At 48.8% G+C, this 22,979-nt stretch overlaps 1 protein-coding gene across 13 annotated transcripts in view; it reads right to left on the reverse strand.

Annotated features, from left to right (window-relative positions):
- LOC118918758 (core histone macro-H2A.1) overlaps positions 1-22,979 on the reverse strand; it is an 82,147-nt gene that overhangs the window by 53,695 nt on the left and 5,473 nt on the right. For all 13 annotated transcript variants that reach the window (XM_036897942.2, XM_036897925.2, XM_036897932.2 and 10 more), the window contains exon 2: positions 18,961-19,165. In XM_036897942.2, the coding sequence (XP_036753837.1) occupies positions 18,961-19,132 (172 nt within the window). In that variant the 5' untranslated portion in view covers positions 19,133-19,165. The remainder of the gene's footprint in view (positions 1-18,960; positions 19,166-22,979) is intronic.

Genomic DNA, 22,979 nt, shown 5'->3' on the forward strand with positions numbered 1-22,979 from the left:
CTTGGGCAGGAGATTTTTTCCACCTCAGTGGCACAGTTCTCTTGGTAACTGCCAACCTCACCGCTGTCGCCTCATTTTCTTAATGAGAAACAGGGACGGTCCCGAAACATATCTTACACACCCACTTCCGCAGTCCTGCTCACGTCACAGCCTTGCCTGTGAGGTACTTCCAGCCCACTCAAGTCTGACCACCTCCTGATCCTAAAGAATTTCTAATATTCTAGGTTATGCTGTTCACATTAGATGTCTCCAGCAAAGGCAAAACTCAGAATCACTATAAAATAACTAGGGGAAATAATTCTAGCCACATGAAAATCACATATTTAAACTGACAACATTCCATGGTATACAGTGCTAAGGTGAACTAGCAGCTGAAGCCAATGCAAACCCTGCTGTGTATAAAGCTGAAAAACTCTTTGGCCACTCATGTACCTCTCGTATGGCAGGGCTGAAACACCAGTTATGCCTGGAAGGGCAGGTTTCCTCCCAGATCCCAGGCAGGAGCTCCTTTACTCAGTGATCGCTGCACTGATGGCCCAGACACCAGAGGCACCATGAGTCCCCTGCCTGAGTCCTCTACCCCAGGCCACAGAGTCCCTCGCCTTGAACGTTACGGGTCACAGAGTGAGGCCCAAGGAGGAAGGGGGGATCATGGCCCACTTCCCACCCTCACCCACTAGTCTCAACAGGGCTGCTCCCCACATGGCCTGAGGACACATGGGTGGAGACGGCCCACCTGGCAATCTCACTGCAGCTTCCCCGAGATTGTGGCAGTATGTCCCAGTGCCCAATGCAGACAGACCTATTTGGCCAAGCAGAAAAGGGTGCTTGGGATGACTAAGTGGCCTGAGGCCCAGGTGCCATGAATGCAGAAATGAGCCCAGGTTGGCCTCCATTCTCCTATCTGTGGAGGAGGCAGCATATGTGCAAAGCTCTCATCTTGCCCTTGGCGGGTGAGCAGGCCCAAGCAGGAGTCCGACCCTACGTGAGCAGAACTCTGGGAGTAAGGACGCAGGAAGGAGACACAGCCACAGCTGTCACTGTACTGCAGCCCATGTGGCAGGAAGGCAGGAAAGGGGCAGCTGGCACCACGGAGCTGCACCCTCCTGGCTGGCTTCCTGGCCTCCACCATCCCCTCACCTGCCCTGCCTTCCCCCACTTTCTGGGGGCCACAGGGAAACACAGCTCATCAGTATCTATAGAGCCAGAATACATAGAAGGAGCCTGGTGGATTACAACCCTTTCCCCCCAATGTGCTAAGAATGCTTTACCTGGCCCTCATTAAAGGCAGACAGAAAAACACAGAGAAAACCACAGTGGTGCCCTAGGCCCACCCCTTTGGCAAGAAGATCGTTGGAAATGACGGTTTCTCAGGAAAGTGGAGGTGGCCTGTTTCCTCTTCCTGCCCAGAGTGTTTGTGGAACGCTCTCCCCAAGAGAAGGTGCAGTGGCCGTTGGTGGGGGCAGGAATGGGGGAGGAAAGGAGGATGTGGTCTTTTATTTTTGGCAGCACTGCTTTAACTTTTCTTGTGCAGGGAAGGTGGTGGTGATGGATACAAAGGCCTGAAAGGTGGGGCGGGGCTCAACAGAACCCTGAGTCGGTTTGGGCCCCTGATTTGACTGGAGGACAGGCAGTATGTAACACAAAAAAGTAAAGCCATGAAGTGACGTCTAAGTAGCACCCAAGGGGATATCTGCAGATCGATTCTCTAGGAATTCCCCTATTCCGAGAGCTTACTCCCCCTGTGCTCTCACTTTGTGGCTCAAATTTCCAATGGCCAGTTCCTCCACTTAGGAAATATCAAGGGCTGTGCTTAGTGCTAATTCAGCCTGGAGTCAGAGATGCCAGACTGGACCCAGTGGGGAGTGACAGTGAGGTGGTGGGAGGGGCGCGGGTGGGGGAGCAGTGGGGAGTGGGCCAAAGAGTGCTTCAGCTCTTTGGAAAGATTGGGCAGGGGTGCCATTCCTCTGTTTTCTTCACCAAGGAGCTAGAAAATCCAGGACTCCTTCATTTTGCAAAACTCCAGCTCACCTTTAATCTCACAGGCCAAAGAGTGGGCCCTCAGCCCTGTGGGGAGGGAGGAGCACTGTGACAAGTGGGGATAACAAAGAGGGGCAGAGATCTACACTCCAGCTAGGAGAGCAAGAGCTTTATCTTCTGTTTACTTCTGCAAGTTTTCCAGATGGTAGTTACCATAGCAACTCCTTCATCAAGGGACACACAAGACAGAGCACCTCAGAGACACACCTTTTGTGGGAAGTGTGTTCCACAGCTGCCCCACTCCTGCATGCAGCAGGCAGAAGGCTGGGGCAGTTTACAACAGCTGAGAAAGTAGACGACACACTCTGACTGCTAACAGAAGCAGGAACCCAGAGCACGAACTCAGTCCTTGCCAAGTATTCAGTAGTAGCCCCTCTTTCATCCTCAGGCCGGTTTTAGAAACGGCCATCATAGAAGGCTTTCCCAGCTAAGGGCTGCCTGCTGAGGGACGGGAGGGGTGCAAAATGCCAGCAACTGGACAAGGCAGAATGGTTCCACTGGGTTCTCCAGGGCATGTTTCCGGGAGGAGAGGGAGAGGGTGGGCAGAGTCCTGAGGAAGTGGGGCAAGGCATCCGCCTGGAGAGATTTTCTAATTAAGTGTCCTTTCCAGTAAGTGATCCTTGGCTTTGCAAATGACAGCAAGGGCAAAGTCATGGAAGCCCTAGGCTCAGGGCAGTGTGTCAGTTCCTGCCCCCACCCACCATGCCCAGCGGAAGGGGCTCCCCAACACCCCCAGTGGGGGCCCTGCCTCCGGGTTAGGCCAGAGCCAGCTTTAGTCTGCCTCAGCTCGAGGGGAACCCAAGCCTCCCTACAAGGGATGGTTTCCTGCCCTCGATTCATCTTGTATTTTGGAAGGCCTTGTGCCTCCCTAAATGTATTTTGCTTCTGACTAGATTAAGAGAAAAGGGATTCTGAGAAAGAAGACTAGGAAAGTATGAGATCTACAGACACAAATTCTGTCCATTTTCCAGAGCTGAGTGCTTGGGTCCTCCCTTGGAGGGAGCTTTCAGGCATCAAGAGCCACGGGGGATGTAACCAAAACCAACGGTGTCCACAAGAAGCCAGGGGGGAAACTGGGAAAGAGCAGATAGGAGGAGAAGAAACAGACTGCCCGCCAGGTTCTCCACCTGCTCAAGGCAGGTCTTCCTGGCCAGTAACAGTCTGATTTTGTTACCAGTGACCAACACTGGACTGGTTTGGGGACTAAAACCCTGGGGGTCAACTCTGGAGAGGACCAAGTATGGTAGGGTTCAGGGTTCCCCAATTATAAATGCCACAAAGGGGAAAAATTGAATGATGAGCAACACCGGTCAGCTCATGAGTGCTATTTGTTGTTGTAAGATCTAATTTGCAAAACACCCAAGCGTCTCTGGCTCCCACTCCTGGCCGGGGCCAGTCTCTGGCAAGTAGTAAGCCGCCAGCTCCATCATTCGTAGCTGCCTGGATGAGCAGTGTGACCAGATTCTCTCCTCGGGGCAGCAGGCACTGCAGAGCCACCTCTGGGCCCAACGTTCCCCAGTGTCACTGAACAGATTGCTTTAAGGCCACTTAAAAAAATTCCCACAGCCTTGAATAATGGCATTATTTGGCTGCCTTTTCAGCTACAGACCAGCTGTCTGAACATGAATACCTTTGACAGGCCTACATTCTGAGTTCACCCAGAGACCAAAGGCTTAGAGTCTTATTTTTTTCCTCCAAATGTCTTGAACTGAACCGTATCTGCTGTATTGAAGCATTCTGTCTATCTTCCTTTAGGGAGATGAAGTCATGGCTTGCAGAATTAGACTCCTAACAGCTAACAGGTGATGTGTGGAGGCTGTGCCAACATCTAAACACAAACCTTGCAAAGGAAAGTCAGGGGCTCCTATGGAGCTGTTTGAAGCATCTCCTCTAACAAAAGAAATATTGAAAATAACAACCAGAAATCAAAGAAAAGCAAATGTTCACATAATCCCAAGGAGAAAACAGATATTTGCTACAAAGCCAACAACATGACAAGGAATCTGTTTATTGTATTTCTTTCAATTCATCAGGCTTCCATCAGCAGTTCATTGAGTTCAGAACTGTTTTACACCATTCTGGAAGGCCTTAACCCAATCAACCCCAATTGAAGACTGACTGCTAAGGGTTTCCTGCATCCTGACTACACCTCTGCTTCCTCCAATTCCCTCGGCAGCCCAGACTCCAGCAGCCCACATCCCACCTTTCCAGGAGATGAGTGGCAGAGTCCGAAGCCTGCTCAGCTGTCAGCCCAGAGCTCTGGGGCCTCATTTGTGAGCCATAGCAAAGCTCTCCAGTCTGCCTGTCCCAGGGGCCTCAAAGGAACCAAGAGTCCCCAGAGAAAAAAAACCTACAGCAGTAATTGAAGGTAGTATTTTCTGTGCAGAATACAAGGAATTTGGAGCCATTCTGTTGCTTTTCTGCAGATGTTCCAAGTCTGACATAAACTCATCTGCTGCTGTTAAGCCCACATTACAGGCCCCTCCTGAGGGCCTAAGAGGCAGGGGTCCAAGAGACCACATCTGGTCCATCCCCCCACTTCCTCACAAAGTCTCCCAATAAGACAGAAATGCAGCATAATTTGGGAGATTCTAAAGTAAGCTGATTGTCTTTCATATTTCAGAGCAAAAAATAAGTAATTCTCATTATACACATTAACAAAAAGGAGATATTATTACGGCAAACATTACCTTCACCTAACCCACAAACCCAGCCCAGTGCATGAATCCCTTCCCCTTCAGGAAAGCCTGCCTCTACCTTTCCCCAATCTTCAGGTTTTCTGTGTCAGCTCACCTCCTCAGTACGGCGCAGTGCCGCGTCTGCTGTTGGACAGCCTGGATGTGAATCCTACTCCTGAACTTAAATGCGAGGCTTGTCAAGACACCTGGGCCTGGCCTCGTGTGCCTACTCTATAAAAGGGCGATGATAATCGAGATCACTTCTGGGCTTGTGAGGATTAATGAATTACCAAGCTGCATGCTTAGAACACTTGTGAACATAAGTACTATTCTGGAGGTTACAACCATACACTTTATCTTTTAAAATGTATAGTGGGCTTGATTTCAAGAGGAAGAAAACTATACTTTGTTTTCCTAAGCTTTCTCTACTGAAATAACTGGCTGGCTGGCTAGATGGGGTAGATGGACATGTGTGAGGGCTGAGAGGAGAAAAGCAATATAGAAAAACTGGTGTTTCCTCCCCTGATAGTTTACTCTTTGCTGTTACACTTAACAGTTTACACATGTTTGAAAAATGCACTTGAACCTGATTAACCTCGGTGCTGCCAGACGTGCCTTGATAGAACGCAGCACCCAGGCCGGCCCCACAGGCAGTCTCTGCCTTGGGATGGGGTCTGGGGCTCTCCTCTGACCCCAGCAGGGTGTGCCATGGCAGGGGCAGAACTAAAGCAACCGCTGGGCCGGCATGGGTCAAGGCCACAAGGGGAGGCAGAAGGACGGCCGGGTGCCAGGGGAAGGCCCAGAGAAAGCTGCTCTAACCCAGGGCCAGGCTGACAGCAGGGCAGGGCCCTCTGCTCCACAGCCCCACCCCCCACCCACAGTCACTTGCTCTCTAAATTCATTTACAAGGAAATGGTTAATATGTACGTTTTGATATGGAAAATCACAGCCATTTGTTCTTAATTCATCTCAGGAAGGGACGCCTGCTGAAATGAAATGATTTGAAGAGTGTAACTAAAGAGGAAACCCCCTGAAGGCATCCTGACATGGGCCCTCCCCTCCCCCCGTGGACCTTTGGGGGAAACGGGGCATCTTCCTGCTCCGACGTCCCAGCCAGCTCAATCCGGGTTCTTGCAAAAGAGTTCTGAGCACACAGAGACTCTTTAGGTTCTTCTCAGGACCGTTTTTAGAGCAATGAGTGTGCCCTAACAGGGTAGGCTGCCGAGAGGGGCTGCCACTCCCAGGGCCATCTTTAACAGCCTGGTCTCGGCCCTGTCTGCCCAAGTGGATTCCCAACACCGAAGGCTACTTGTCCAGGGATTTGCCTAAGCTCTGTCACCCAGGATTCCTCCTGCCCTTCACAAAGGAAACAATGAGAGGACATTGGGCAAAAAGCTTCTGGATCTCCCGTCTATTCCCAGGGCTGCTGCATGATGCAACCTCCCCCTCCCGACCGGGCACTAGCCTCCCATCTCCAAGGATTCCACGGCAGCAGCCCTCACACCGCTTCTGGCCATCTGAGCACTTTCCCCTAGGACCTCACTTGTCCTGCTGCTACAGCCAGTGCCTTGACCCTGACCCAGCTGCCCCTCCCCAGAGCCCACACACATCACTCCAACAGCCAGCACCCCATCTTGTCTTGTGCTCGCACCTGTCTCCTTTCTGCAAGCCCTCTACTTTCCTACTTCCCGTCAGTGACTGCAGGTCCTTCCAGGCCCATCCGTTCAGGACCCTTGTCCTCTGTCCACACCAGGCCACAGCACTGTCACTAGCCTCTGCAGATCCACACCATGTGCTCTTTGGCAACCACCTGTGACTGTTCGGGGCCTGCCCCTCTTGGGAGTCCATGTCTGCCTGAGCCAGGCCACAGCTCCACTAAGGACAGGAGCCAGTCTTGGAGGACTAGGCATCTACTATCCTCCTGAGATGTCCACTCAAGACGAAGCAGATGGAAGGTGGACTGCGTGACCCTGAGTCCCAGTTCTCTCCATTTAACTGCTAAGGTTTCAGCTCCAGTATCAAGCCTAGAGGAAATTCTCATCTAGAGATGGCTACTGTGCTGAGTGACCTTGGAGAAAGTCACTCTCTGAGCCTTGATTTCCTCCTAAGAAAATCAGGCGGTTTGAGGATTTAGTGCATTACCAAATGTAAAGCATTTATCCAGTGTCTGGCACAAGTATGTGCTCGATAAATGGCAGATGTTTTATTAAAATCCTTGGCCTTTGCCTGGCATTCAAAACACTGACCTCCATACCCACCACAGCTAACATTATCACAAGCCACAATCTGAATCTGGAATAGGGATTGCCAGAGCTTGGGGTGGAGGTAGGAGGGTAAAAGAGCAATGCTCTCAGGTTAAGTACAACCACTCATTTTCTGACAATGACTGTCAGCAGTCAATATCCAGATTTACAGAGGCAACAGATAAACTTCAACCAAAGACAAACCCAGTTACCAATTACCACAAGGAGCATCAGTCAGGACACCAATGCTGAGGGAAGCCAATAGATGAGTCTTTTCCCAAGGCCTGAGATTTCTGCATGGTTCCCACAGTTCTACAGGAAAGAAGTGTGAGCTGTGGCGGAGAATGAGCCTTCTTTTGGAAAGGTCATGCTATAAATGCCCCCCTGTAGACATGGGGGTGATAATCCTGAGAAGACACCTCAGCACCAGGAGCCATCGCAGGCCTCTGAAGCGCCAGAAAACACATGATTTCTGGCCACTAGATGGAAGGCACTTGCCTAAAAAGGAAAAAAAATGTGGGTGGAAAATGAAGGAAGAAAGAGAGGGAGGGAGGGAAGGTGGGAGCCAGGGTCAGAGCTGTAGGCTGGCTGAGCAGCCTGGCAAATCTGAGAGTCTGTGTCATCTTCTTGGCAAAGAGGACTGGAGGGGCGGTGGGAAGAGATGGAGATGGAGATGGAGATGGAGGGAGGCTGACTATGGTTAATATGCTTTAGGTTGGTCTTGCTAGGACTTACTTACAGCTCTGAGGAGTGGCTCTTTGCTTTCATGGTATTTTATTTTGGGCTGACTAGACATTTAGAAGCCCTCAGGCAGGGAACAACAGAAAGCGGACTGTAAGTATGTTTTATTGGTTGCTGATATTTTAATGGGAAGATTTGGGGAGAGAAGCTAGCTGTAGAATTCTTCCCACTTCCTTCTCTCAGTAAGCTGACAGTCATCCACCCTAGAACTCCTCCTGGGAGGCCACTCTTTTAATCTGCTGGGCAGTTCCTGGCTTCCTCTGCTTTTCAACATGTCTATGTTGAAAAGCAGAGGCTTTTGTGGATGAACTGAGATCGGCCCTTGAAACAATTCCAACACCTTCCTGGTTGCCACCAACAGCTGCCCTGCCGCTTGCCTCTTCTCAGGTAGATTTGCCCACTGTGCCCTGGTATTAATCCTAATTATGCTTCATTAAAAAAATCCAGGGGTCTAGTTCAGCTTTCCTCCTCATCAGTCTTCTGGGGGCATCTGCCATTACCGGTATTCTCTCCTTCTGAAACTCATTCCTCTAACTCATTCTTATCCTTCAGTGAAAAACAATTTACTGAGCAGCTACAGGATATCAGCATTTATGTCGGGAGCTGGGTAGCAATGAGGAAGGGGTGGGGAAGGCACAGTCCCAGCCCTAGGGTCACTGATATGGCCTCTGATATGTCTGGCCCCTCACAGACACTCAGTTCCAATCTGTGGATTCTTCTGACCCCCAGCACTCAGCTCAACACCTTGCACCTGGTCAGAGCTTGGACTCTCTTCATAGATCATTACAGATGAATTACTAAACAAGTAAGCATTGCAGCATTCAGGCAGCAATGAAGGGTAGAGGTGCAGAGACACTCCCCAAGGCCCTGGCCTCATTTCATGTGTTAAAACAAACACTCAGGATCCATGGCAGGCAGTGTGAACCCTAAAGCTGTTGTCCCAGGGGAAAGCAGTCCCTTGATGGCCCAGGATCCAGGCAGGCCTCACCTTACAGTGTCAAGTCAGGACTCAAGGTTGGCTGAGGGCACGGGGGGTGTTAGGATAAGTTAGGGGCAGACAAATGATCCTCAGATTCTCCCAGCCAAAATTTGGGCTCAGATATAAACCTCTCTCTGCTATCACATGTACCCATTATCCTGATTCACTGTTTTTTGGCATTTCATTTTCTAGATTTATTTTGAAATGAAAGAAGAATACCTTTAGAAAGATATGTAACATATATAAGAATCAAGTAACATTATTTCCAGGGAGAACTGGGTGTGCAGAAGAGCAGGGAGGGACGCATGTCTCACTGTATGTCCTTCGGGAACATGTGAATTTTACCACTAGGATGTATTGCTATTAAAGAAAACAATTACTTTCCACAAAAGTAAAAAGACAATGAGAGATCTACCAGATATAAGAAACAGATAAGACATGTAACTAGACAGACCAATGAAACAGAAAAGAGTCCAAAAATAGCCCTAATAATGTCTAGAAATTCCATGTGTAAGGTAGCATCTCAGATCACCAGAGAAAAGAAGGAATATTTAATTAATTGTGTTAACTCAGTAACCATCTGGAATGAAATTAAGTTGATCCCTATCTCACACTATACATTAGGATAAACTCCAAATGGATTAAAGTAAAAATGTAAAATATTAAACCATAAAAATACTAAGAAAAAGAATGAGAGAATTCCTATGTAACCTTGGAGATAGGTTTACTGAACACTGACTCAAAATCCAGCAGATTTTAAGATTATTCACATAAACTTGGTAATAGTTTCATGATGTATAGCAAATCATCACATTGTATACTTCGAAAATACACTATTATATTTGTCAATTTTTCTTTAATAAGCTGAAAAAAAAGAATTATTTAGGTAAACATATAATTATATGTAATAAATTAAAGAAAACTGTGGAAATGAAGAGGAAACAAGAGATTATAAAGAATGACCAAGCTGACTCAAAAAACAACTAAACAGAACTTCTAGAAAAGGAAAGCATCAAAACTGAAATTAAAAATCAGTAACTGAATTAAATACCAGGTAAGATACAGCTGAAGAGAGAATTAGTAAACTGGGAGATAGTTCTAGATGATAGATCAGAAGTTAACTATTTAGAAAGTAGTCCAGAAGCTGGATGAATGAAAAATATGAATGAGATGAACAGATATGGAAAAGAGTGAAACACTAACATATTTTTGTGTTCCATAAAAAAAGGAGAGACTAGAATAGAGACACTGAAAAAATAACTGTTAAAAACTTTATGGATAGGACATATTCAAACACAGAGCCTGAGAATGTTTATCACCAAATGACTTCAGTAAATGAAATTCTCAAGGACATACTTCAATCTAAAGTGATCCCAAATGGAAGGTCTGGGATGAAAGAGGCACTTAGCTTTGGTCAGACCTTTTTCCTTGCAAGAACACATGCACAGGTATTATAATGCTGAGTGTTTTTCCTCTGGCCCACAAAAAATGGAAAGGACCCTTCGTATGGAATTTGTCTATGCATCTGCAGACCCCAATGGCAGAAATGAAAGTTGCATATTACCCTTCCTCGGGAAATTGTGAAGCAAAAGTGAGACTCCTTGACAATGAGGATTCTAGGTAATGCAGTTATTTTTAAGAAAGCAGAGAAGTTTTCAATAAATGGTGCTGGAGCAACTAGACATCCGCATGGAAAAAGTGAATCTAGACATAGACCTTACACACTTTGCACAAATTAACTCAAAATGGATCAAGACCTAAATATAAAATTCAAAACTGTCAAACTCCTAGAAGATAACAGGAGAAAATCTAGATGACCTTGGGTTTGGCTGTGATTTTTTAGATATAACATCCAAGGCACAATACATGAAAGAATGAATTGGTAAGTTGGACTTCATTAAAATTAAAAACTGCTCTGTGAAAGGCACTGTTAGAAGAAAAAGAAGGTAAGTCACAGATTGGGAGAAAACATCGCAGAAGAGTCCAACGAGGCCTTTCCTCTTCTGACCGAAGTGATGTAGTCCAACCCCTGATCCTGGAGACCAGGGAGAAAAGGGGCCACTGACTCATGAAGTGGGTGCAGGTCACATTTACACTCCTCTAGACAACCTCACGGACTCTTTAAAGGACTGGATGAAGGGCTAGATAAAACTCAGTTTTTGAGCTCCATGCAAATTCCTGTGACTAGTAGGAGCAAGTCCCCAAGCTGGGCTGCCCCCTGCACATGTTGAGTGGGTTAGTGAAGCACTGGGGAAGTCCACCCCTTCCTGGTCTCCACATCTGAGCCTCAGGCCTGAGGTCTGACCCATGCAGGTTTGCTAACTGGCTGGCCACTCAAAACATCATTGGGAAATGTCAAAGGTGCACAGTGCTCAACTGCGGCATTTTCAAGCACCGTTTAAATGTTCATCCACCACGGAATCATCCGCTCCCCCGAGAGACTGGAGGACTGACAGTGTGGGCTGTGTGGGGTGCACCTCCTAATCACCTCATGACTTGCCTTGTAAGATTACGTATAGTGATGGTTTTCTCTGACTGGCTACCGGTGAAGACCACCAACGGAAGATACTAATGATAAAAATTAGACTAAAATCTAACTTTTTCATGCATGATACACATACACATCAAAGTCATTCAGTGCCAGCTGCTCTCTCTGGGCAGAGGGATTACAGATGGGCTTTAGCATCTTTAATTTTCAGATACAAATCACCCACAGAATCAGAAAAGGGAACATGCATCCAGCAGAGTCTGTGCACGCTGAGCACTCAGCACATGGGGGTTTCGACTTCAGTGTTTCCGGCTTTTCCAGCTGTGACCCCCTGGCTCACTGAAATCGCTAGTCCTACTTTTCCTGAATGTGTCTGCGCTGTTTAAAGGAAAATGAAGCTGGGAAGGGCTTGGCAGGACAGGGAGCACTGTGGTGTGCTAAGAGCCCCAGAGCAGCATGGATATCCACGAAGGTGCTTTCCAGAGTGAGCTGAGTCCTGGTGTGAGCTGCCATTTAGTCTAAGGCAGGGGTGGTCAGAGCAGCAAGGAGCCAGCCTGACTGTCCTTTTCTTTCTGCCCTATTTTTAGCTGTGTGAGTACAGGATACACTTGGGTGTCCTGGCTGGAAAGTGGTGAAGAGGCTAAGGAAGGGACAGAGCCAACTGTAGGCTGTGTCTACGCAGTCTTCCGAGCCCGCCGGATCCCCTTTTCCAGGCCAGAAGTGCCAAGTATGATGGGAGTTTGCTGACACAAGCATCTGTGTAGCGGGGTGTCCGACGGGGAGAGTGCTCCCTACTGCACCTGCAGGAGTAGAGAGAACGACTGTGGCCCAAGGGACATGCAACATCTGACCCGAGTTATGGATCAGAGCTCAAACAGGTGACGCTTGGGATGAGGATGACTATTTTATTAGCCAGAACCAGACAGCAAGGTGTATTTTTAACAACCATCCCCTTCCTTGGGGTTTTATAGCAGGATCCAGTCAGGCAAAGGCCTACGCCTCATCCAGTCTGTCAAGTTGCCGTAAAGTCACCCAGGGCACCCTGCTTGTTCCCTGGATCTGGGGCTAGCCCTGTAAATCTCACCACAGTTAGCCAAGTACGGGCAGGCAGCTTCAGGTCTGGGCACCCATGCGAGGATGGTCTGGTCTCTGCTGGGATGGGAGAGGTGGGACCAAGGTCAGAACCATGGCAGAGGAGGAGAGGCCAGACTTGGGAGCACAGACAAGGAGTAGGGAACATCATTTTGAGGGTTAGATCCAAAGATGACAGGAAAAAAACAATCTAGCCCTAGCCTCAGCCTGTGAGGTGGAAATGCAGTCCTATGACACTAGGTTATAAACAGAGCAGAGCTTAGGCATCCAAATCAGCAGCCCTCTCAGGAGGGTCTGTGCTTGTTCCAAGATGTCAGTGTTCAGTGCTAAGAGCTGGAAGTCAGGGCTCTCCATCCTTCTTCATGTTGGGAAAGCCTGAGAGTGAAATTGATTTTTGCAACAAAAACTTAGACCTCCTTAGGCCTAAGTCCTAGGAGGTAAGTTGGAGGAATATGGTGTGTGATCAGGCTATGTAACAAGGTTTCAGGATCAAAGAAAAAAAAAAAAGTCATCAAATGTCTTTTTGGATGTGATGAACAGGTGCCAGGCCTATTCTCTCCGGTTGGGTAAGACAGCTCCAAAGGTACACTCACAGGGTAAGTTCCTCGAGTAGGGACTTCTGTCTTGTATCTCAGTGTCTGAAACAGGGCCTGGAGCATGACAGGCCAACCGGGGTCAGGGCCTAAGCAACCCAGCTTAGCAGAGTTAGTACTCAGCTTCCCAAGTCAAAGTCACCGCCTCACTCGGGAAATCCCCAGGCACCTTCCACGTGTTGGGCTCTCTATGGAGGAGGGAGATCTAGGCCTCCTACCTATTGCTCTGTTCCTCAAGGCCGTAACAGCCAGACCAAATTTCATTCTTTATGGCAGCTTTTAATTTTGTTTCTTCACTCAGCACTCCTCAGAGTGCCATTTCTCATGGACTTAACCAGCAACAGTATCCTCTACATTGTACTGTGTGAGTGGTTCATAGGGGTTCCTTGAAAGGCTTTTGTGATAAAGGTTTAGGAACCACTGCATATCACAGTTCCTTCCTATGGGGATTCATGGTGATGCCAGTATGTTAAAGGCTCTAAAAAGTCCTATAGTAAAGAAAGTGATTTCTCAGTGTTTCCCAAACTAAAACAAATTCCTTTACTGAGAAACTCATCAAAGTTATTCATACATCCATCTCAAAAGAGGGAATGCCAATCTAACCATCTTCTAATGTCAGCAATAGAACCCTATTTTTTGGTGGACTACCTCTTAAATTTCGCCAAACACCTAGGTTCCACTGAACACAGTTTGAACAATGCTGAACCACGACTTAAGACCATCAAATCACAAGTGTGCTTGCTCTTTGCTCTGCTACACGCTTCTCATTTACCCCATGGTGGGACTCAGGCACTTTCAACTGATCTCCTGGCTCTTCCCTAGTAAGATCTCCCTAGGAAGGGATTCCTGATCTCTGCACTGTGTGTCCCTGACATCAATGGAAATTCCACTGGGCCAGAAGCCATGTCATCTGTTTCTTATTTCACATCTCCTACATCTTCCAGCACCACACAGCACTCTGCTCCGCACAGGGGAGGGACTACTAAGAGGCTTTCTGCACTGACTCAAGTCAAGTTCCCTTTAAATATCATTAAAAAAAAAAGTCCCACAGTACTATGGCGACAAAGATGCTGGCTGGCAGAGGTTGCCCTGGCTGCCTCAGATTCCCCATGATAACACTTATTTTTATCTACCACTTATTGAGTGGTTACTATGAATGCTGGTTAAATGCTTTAGGAGCACTATCAATCCTCACAGCAACCCAAGAGGTTACAGTCTCCTCATGGAGAACAGCGTAAGGCTCAGGCAGTCCTGGGGCACTGAGAAGACACACAGACAGCACCACATGCCTCAGGAAGGGCTCTGGGAAGAGTCCAGCAGCGCTGCGGAGCCAGGCGCACACAGACCTGGGGATGGAGCTGTCTGGTCGCCAGACCAAGGCTTGTTCCAGATGTTGCCTTTTCCTTTTAAGTTCAGCAGATGATTAGGCTCTGTGCTCAAAGGAGAAACAGATGCCAGCTTCAAGTTTCAGAGCAAGACATGAGGCCATAATCTCCTCCCCACATCCACCCCAGTCTTGAGCAGACCCGAGGGAGGAGTACTTGCGTGGTCCCCCACCTCTGAAAGCATTCTCTGCACAGGGGGTCATGCGATGGGGCTCTGATGGCCCCTGAAGGGGCTGCTGCTTCACATGCTCTTGTGCTGGTCTGGCTCAGCTGTCACATAAGCCTGGAGCTGGGTATGCTCAGCTCCTGGCTAACCGAAACATCTTTCAGGAAGGGTTTCCATGCATGTGCCAGGAGCTCAGGACAGAAGTGGCCTTCAACACCAGACAGAAGAGTCTGGTAACAGGGCACGTTGGTGCTGAGGCTGACACAGGCTTTAGGAGGAGAAGTCAAGTGGCAGCCTGAACAGAGGGACCCAAAGCTGCCAAGGCATTCCCCAGGTGCCTGGTGAGGACCAACGGGTTCTGACCAGTGGGAAGGACAGCACACATGAGCGGGCAGTAGCAGCTCCCATCATCGGCCCTAAGCAGCTGGAGCAGGATTTCTGGGGCCTCCTTCCTCTCTCTGCTCTAACCCCAGTGTGAAGGGCATGGGGCCCTACACTGTGAGCTTAGCATGAGCACTCCACACGCATCCTCTCATGTCAGCCTCACGATAACCCAGAGGTGGTTACTGTTGCCCATTCTGCAGATAATAAAACTGTCTCTTGGAGACCGTGAGATTGCCAAAGGCCACAATTAAGAACGGTAGCTCTGACACCTAGGGTCCACATTCGTGACCTCCCAGTGCTATTGCTCCTGATTCCCTCTGAATGTCCAGGCATCACAAATGGTCCCCAGGGCTTGCACCAAGGAGATATCAGCTCCCTGCTCCACAGCCACTTAGCTCTAAGTGAGCCCTGAAGCTCAGCAGTCCTGAGCACCCAGAACCCTCCTCATGTCTACACTGGGGCCTTCTGAGAGCAGGCAGCCTAGCCTAGCCAGTTCAAAGGGGCATCGTGTGGCATACCTCCATCACCACACCTGCAATTGCATATGCCACCTGTAAGAGTCGGGGCCTCACAGAGAAGAAAACAATCCCTCCAGAGGGCCCTTCAGATGACAACTAGGTGAGCAGGGCAGCTCTGGTCAACTGGTTAATAGGCACCCTCCACCTGACGCCTACTCACAGCATGGGTGGTCCTATATCACCACCACCTTTTTCTTGCCTGCACCTGTTTCTGGACAGAAAGCTCTTTGAGGGGGTATAGGTCTCATTCTGGTTTGTATCCCAAGGCCAGATACATCAAAGCTCCCAGTGGGAACCTCCTAAATGGGTGGCACCTCCCTCAGGTGCCTGGTATGAGAGCATGATGGCTGGGCCACATCCTGGGCAGGCCCTAAGCTGCTTGAGGGCTGGTACTCTGGCTTCTCCCTCTTTCCATTTCTTCCACAGGCTCTGGGAAGAGGCTGGCACCCCACAGGTACACAGGTGAGTGGATGGTACAGCCCCTCTCCCAGCTCTCACAGGGCTGGTTGGCACCATCTCCTTCTCCAGGTCTCAGCTGATGTCTCCTCCTCAAAGAAGCCTTCCTAAGCCAGTGCGCGTCCAGGCCCCGTCTGGCTTGTTTACGCCCTCTGTGGCCCTTCTCACAGCCAGTAGCTCTCTGAGTTGGCTGGCTCGTTCTCCCAGACTAGACTGAGCGGCATGGGACAGAGACCATTTCCGCCCTGCTCACTTCCATGCCCTCATACAGAGTCTAGCACGTGCCTGGCACACAGCAGGTACCTGTAAGTCTGGGGAACAAATGAGAGAGGGCCTTCAGTCAGACAAAAGCAGAGAGCAGAGCAGAAAGAGAGCCTGTCCACCTTTCCTTCTCACTCAGGGACCAAAACCAAAGTTCAGCATGAGCAGATGCTCAGAACTTCAAATACCTATATGCTCGCACATTCCAGCCCAAGGTGCCCAGGGCTGGTGGCCTTCTGAGAGCAGTCGGCATGGGTGTGCCGTCCCGTTCTGAGGGATGGGATGGTGCAGCGACCTCACTGGGTGGGGCTCCTGAGCTCAGTCCTATCCCTTCAGCACACGGCTCCAAGCACAGCACGAGCAGCTCAGCACATCTCCCAGGGCACCTTCCGCACAGGCCGGGCACCATGCTGGGGCAGGCAGGCGGAGGAACAGCTGATCAGCTAACTGCAGCACTGCTGGAAGGGCCTAGTAAAACTTAAAAATACATTTTATTCTTCAATGTACAGGGGTTTACATGGCTGTAGCCAGATAAGGATTTGCCTTCAGCTACTTTCCAGCTCTAGTGATGGGCTGCCCTGACCATTCCCACTCCTCTCTGAGCACTACTGCACATCCACGCTAGCTGGGGAGACAGGCATGGGTGCAGTCAGGGTCTCTAGCCCACATGAGAATGGACTCGCTGACCTCAATCTCCTGAGCACTGTGCTCAGGTTCACAAGCAGCCAGACATAGGCAAAGAAAATGTACAGAATTTCTGTGTGGCAAAGATAGTAACTGCTGCAAATATGATGGCGCAATGGTACCCCCCTCCACCACATCCTACAAACTAAAAAAAACAAAGCTTGACAGAAGATATAAAACTGATGCTGCACTTGAATGATGATAGTGCCTGCGAACACTCCACTGACAGGGGCATCGTGGTGTTCAGGAACCAGAAAACATGGGCGGGCTGGGTTTGCACGCACATCGGCTTTCCCGTTGCACTCAAAGCCCCTCCGGCTCTCACAGCAGCCTGGAGTTGGTCAAACAGGGGCAGTTGTCCCCACTGGAGTTGTAAGGAAACTGGAGTTCAGAAAGGTAAGCGACTCTCTAGGTCACACAGCATGTACGCTGCCAGGCCACAACTAGAAAATGTGCTCTGCTTCATATCTACTGACTTCTCCCCGGTCTGCCTGTCTAACTGCCAATGTTATACAAGGCTTTCTTGGGTATGTCACATAAATTCTGGGCCTCTGTTTCCTCATCTAGATAGTGAGAAGAATCATGCCTAACTGGCACTACCAGGCATACAACCTATGAGTCTCTGACATGCAGAGGGCCGGAAGTCCCAGAATGTGTGCAAATGCCTCATGATTTTAACACGATTACTTTTCATGCCTAGACGTTTTCAACAGAACATCTTATACACAGAATTGTATATCCTTCAGATGTTGTTCTTTGTCTTGCACTATTGAAAGACCTGGCAGAGCAAGAAGCAATCCAGTTCTCCTGCTGCCCAACTGTATCACTTTGGAAGAGGCGCCTTACCTTGCTGAGTCTCCCCTTTCTGGATCTAGGAGAGGTGCAAAAACCGCAAGAACTAAGGGCGCCCTCCCCTGCTACCTACGCGGAGTGTGTATGCAGCAGTATGTGGTAAGGACATTACGGCAGGACAGCAGGGTCTGGGTCCCTTCTCAGCCCTTGATGGTTATATGTGATCCCAGGCAAGTCCTTTTATGCTTTGAGGTTGGTTTTCTCACCACTAAAAATGGGCGTGATAACCCTGCCCTGTTGGCATCCCACAGTAGCTACAAAGCAATCAACAATATGATTTCTGGGAAAAGGACCAAGTACCCCACTGGAGAGGCAGCTGATTCCAAGACTGAGACAGCGAAAGATCAGGGTGAAACTAGAACATCTTCTTGTGCTGCAAAGCAAGGAAAGGGACAGCAACTGATGGAGACACGGCAAAGAACCAGCTTGAAGATCAAATCTGAGAAAATTTGAGCATTGTAATGGTTAAGGACATGATAGCACATAACCCACTAAATTAAAAAAATCCACGAACCAACGTTGATAGTACAAAAAATAACAAGAGGGGAAGGGCAGAAGGGAAGTTCTCCTTTAAAGAAGAATGCCAACCAGTAATTGTAGAAGGGACAGAAGTAGAAAAATCACTATTTTGTAACTAGTATAGAAGAAATGGATTCAGATTAGATCATCAGAGAATGCCAAGGCCATTGCGTGAACCACTGTGATTCTAGATGTACAGAAATCCCGCAGACACCACCTTAACAAAGTGGCCACACTGAATGTCACCAGTGACAGGACAAATCCTCACCAGGGGCCTCCTGACACGATACCAGAGAAGGACTCAGGCCACTTCTGGAATTCTCCGACCAAAACATTTAACATTAATCCCAGAATGAGACCAACTCAGAGGGAAGGGTGTTCCACAAAACAACTGGCCTGGACTCCAAAATCGTCCATCATGAAAAGACTGAAAAAAAAAAGCTGGGAAATTGCTTCAGATTAAATAAGACTAAAGAAACCTGATGGCCAAATGCAATGTATGATCCTGAAATGGATCCTGGGTCAGAAAATAAAACCAAGCATTATTATTGTTTTTAAAACTAGACAAAATTATTGGGACAACTGAGGAAATTTCAAAATGGACTGTATGATATGTAACAGCCAAACCTAAGTGTACAAACATGCACACACACACACACACACACACGAGGTGGGAGATGAGACAGACTGGGCAGAATGTTAACGACCTTGTGAATCTAGGTAAAAATGTTCATTGTACTATTTTTGTAACTTTCCTGTAGGTTTGAAATGTTTCAAAACCAAAGAAATAAAATGGGTCCTATCAGTCAATCCTTGAAAAGCTGTCAGAACTACCGCAATCTGGGCCAGTGGCATCCACAGTTGACCCCGAGCACACTTACCTGTCAGGTACTCTAGAACGGCAGCCATGTACACAGGTGCCCCCACTCCAATCCTGTACTTGGGGTGGCCTTTCTTGATGTACCGCAGCATCCGCCCCACAGGGAAGATGACTCCCGCCTTGGCGGACCGGGAGGTTTTGGTGGACTTCTTCTTCCCACCCCGGCTCGACATGGCAGTGGCCCTGGAGGTGGATCAGTAAGCACGCTGTGGGGGCAAGAGGCACACTGTCAGGCCCACTGGGAACAGCGCATCCTCCCATCTCCCCATATACTCTCGCCACTGGAAGAACCGGGTTCTGCCAGCAGATGCCACTGCCTGCAGCTGCTGAGCCCCCTGTGCCCAGTCTGGGCACTGCTGGAGCACCTTGGCCCCTGAAAAGGGAACGGCTTAGCTTTTCACATTTTATACCATGACATCAAGTTCAGCCACTTTCATTTAAACATTATTCCGACGACTGCTCCTAAGTGCCTTGCCTTTGTGCCATATGATGTAAAAGAAAATGGGTTTCTTGGCTACACTGTGTACACTTGTTTAATACTTGCATTTTCATGCAGTTGAGACTGGGGCTGATGAATCTGCTGAAGCCTTCATAAAAGAAAAGAAAACTATGTCATCAGCCCCTAGAATGAAGATGGAAAGCCCGATACTAGGTTCTTCAATGAAAGCAGCATCTCTACGCTGCGATCCTTTATCTGTGAAAGGCAGGAACAGCTCACAGGAGCTCAGCAGATAGCCAGAGTGGAATAAAGGGGCAGTCTGAAGACTTCCTGTCTGCTAGGCAGGCCTACCCTTGGAGAAGAGGGAGAAGTGTTTTTCCTCCTCATCCCAATCCCCACCCAAAGGGCCACTCCCTCCAGAGGATTCCCCCTTCCACACCCTCTGTGGAGGCCTCGCCTCTCTACCCCAACTGTGACCGAATACAGATCATCACTATCTTAACTCAATCATCACGAACATCTGAGCTCTCCCCACCACTGGCCCCACGCTGGAGTATGGGCCCCTCCAGCTCCAATAGTCCATGCCTCTATGATCATGGAGACTAGAGTTAGGAGGTCCTGTCACTCTGACACCCAACCCTCTATCTGGGACATGCTATAGTCTGTATCTAACATTAGTGTGACCCCCAAGACCACCTCAAATCAACTGCCTGACAGACAGCCAAAACAGCAGACAGAATTCCTGGACACCCTAGGGTAGTTGTGCCAAATTAAGGTGGCTTGACAGACGCTGGAGGGGGTCTAAAGGCTTCTGTAACGAGAAACCCTGTATTTCACCCTATCAAGGGGCATCAAGTCTTAACTGATCATTGAGTGCTCAAGAGAGTCCCAGAAGAGTCTGGCTTTTTCTGAAACAATTGGTTCGTTCCATTTCTTGCTATAGTGAGCTCCCTCTTAAAACATTCCCTGCAAAGAGGTGCCCATGCTCATTCTGAGCAGGAAATGATATGTGTATACATGTGTGCACGTGTATTTTCAGGGAAAGGTGGCGCTGCATTTCCTAGCAGTCTTTTGTCTTTACCACAAATGTGTTTCACAGACGCAACACCTTTGGACTAAGAGCTTTCAGATGTGTTTCCTCTCTTTCAGCAAGAGAAGCCTGTGGTCCGTGATGATTAATCTAGCTCAGTCCCTTTTCTGCGGAGCTCAGACTTCATCACTGTGTTCAGGCAGCCCTGACTGGATAAGCTCGGGGCTGCCTCTGTGGAAGCTGGACAACGCCCGGCCCCGAGAAGGTCCATGAGCCCAGGCCTGGTGGTCCTACACGTTTATTCCTGAAAAGGGATGCTCCCGGTGCTTCCCGCCAAGTCCAGCCCGGAGTCTCTGAATCGACTGTAGTGATGCCCAGGTCTCCAGCCCTGTGCTACCTGGCTGCTGAGCCCCCGAGCTCTGCTGTGAGTGCCTGCAGCAAGGGCCCACTTGCAAATCCTGTGGGTACCCTAACTCCTCCGGGCTTCTCGGCCCCATTAGTGGCAGCATCAGGCATCAAGCTGCCACACAGGCGTCACCCTAGCCGCTACTCCTCCGCCCACTTCCACAGCCCCTGACCACGAGCCAAGTTCCAGACCTTCTTAAGCCTCTTCCCTTCTCCCCACTCTCCCCACCTTGGCTCAGCTCTACTTCTCATCTGTTCTCCCCGGCACCTGTCTGCATGGACACCAAGTAACCTTTGCCCACTTGGCTGGTTCCCCATCACTCTGAGCCAGCCACAAACAGCACCATTCAAGTACTTCTGCACTGCTTCCTGCCAACCCTGCCTACTGCCCCCTGGCCGCCACTGACTTGCAGACCTGTAATGCTCTGTCCAGGAATGCCTTCATACATGCTGTTTCTCCTACCTGCAACACCCTTTGTCCTTGTGACAATCTGCTGAACTGATGCTCACATAACACGACCCCTCTTCTTGGACCTAACCCCTAACCATAGACTGGAATTGCTCACTGCTCCGTGTGCCCACACATATATCCTGGCACATATCTGTGTGCCTGCCTCCCCAACTCGACTGAACCATAAGCTACTTGATGCCAGGCACTGCAGTCAACTCATCCCTAGGTCCCTGGCTCCCAGGAAAGATCTTAAACAACATGGACCCTCAGGTGCCACTCTGCTGATAGAAGAACATCTTCATGTCTCATTTTGAGTCAGACTCCTCTTTGATAAGGCAGCCCCCAATCTTTATCCCCTCCCCCAGGGGGCTGTTCTATAGCGATTCTATTCCTCACCCCTCCCCATGTTCTTTCTGAACTTCTAACTATAGATCCCTAAGCTGCAGCCACAGCTATGTAATAATTCTGATTAAGACCTGTAGCATAAAGACATAAAGTAGTGTGTGATTTTAAAAACATGGTTTAGAAAATCACCTTGCTGCTATGCAGTCTCCAGACAAACCCACAAATGTGCCAGGTCCATCTGCTCTTCAGAGGTCTGTGGAGATGTGGGCAGCAATGCCAGGCAGAAGGGGCTATTGAGCATTGTGGTTAATCACTCAAATTCCAAAGTCAGACTAACCTAATTTGAGTCACAGCTCTGTCACTTACTGCCTATGTGTGCTTGGGCAGTGACCTAACCCCTGAGCCTATTTTTTCTCATCTGTCAAGTGGAGATGATGACAGAATGAACCTCAAAGAGCTAGTGGGAGAATTGAATAAAAGCATGCATGTAAGGGTCCTGACACTCACTCACTCACTGAATGCTCAATAAAGTTAATAAAAATGAGGACAATGTATGTAAAATGGAAAAAAGCCACCTTACTGAAGAAAATGATGTTAGACATTCATATGGTGGAGGGTAGTACCAGCTGCTATAATAAACAAACCCCTACAGCTTATTTCTCATTTGTGAGAAGCCCAAAGTGGGTTTCCATGATTGGCTGGTGTTTCTCCATATGATTCAGCAATCCAGACTTTTCTCATCCTTCAATGCACAATTCCCAGGATTACCAAGGAAGGGAAAAGGCCCTGGAGGGTAACACATAGAGGTTTTCAGGGGCCAGGCCTGGAGGTGGGACACACCACTTCTGACCATGATCCAGACACTAGAACTTGGTCACATGGTCACACCTAATTGCAAGACAGTTGAAAAATGTCCTCAAGGTATTTATTTGCTTAGAAGAAAAAAAAAGGAAACAGCCAGTCTCTGTCACATAACAAACCAACTTGAAAGCTGACCTGAAGCCAGGGTCTGAGTGAGCGGTCAAAGCCTGCTGGGCCCTATATAACCTATGTCCTGTAATCTAGCTTCTTCTGAGAGATGGAACAGTCCTACATCATAGAAAAGGTGGTTTCTTACCACTCTTCTCTTCAGGACACTGGCATTGCTTATAGGAGAAACACCTATACTCTCTTGTCAAATTGACAAATTCACGTCCTTCCTTCCTGGACTCCATGTCCAGGAGGGCACCCCATTCACATACTATAGAGGGTCCCCCACACTTTGAAGACAGTGATAGTTCTTCAGGCAACTGTGGCATCTGTTCATCACTGTACATTATCTTGGCTCCCTTTGTGACTGTTACCAGGCCA

The sequence above is a fragment of the Manis pentadactyla genome, chromosome 13 (assembly GCF_030020395.1).
Source record: "Manis pentadactyla isolate mManPen7 chromosome 13, mManPen7.hap1, whole genome shotgun sequence".
NCBI lineage: Eukaryota > Metazoa > Chordata > Mammalia > Pholidota > Manidae > Manis > Manis pentadactyla.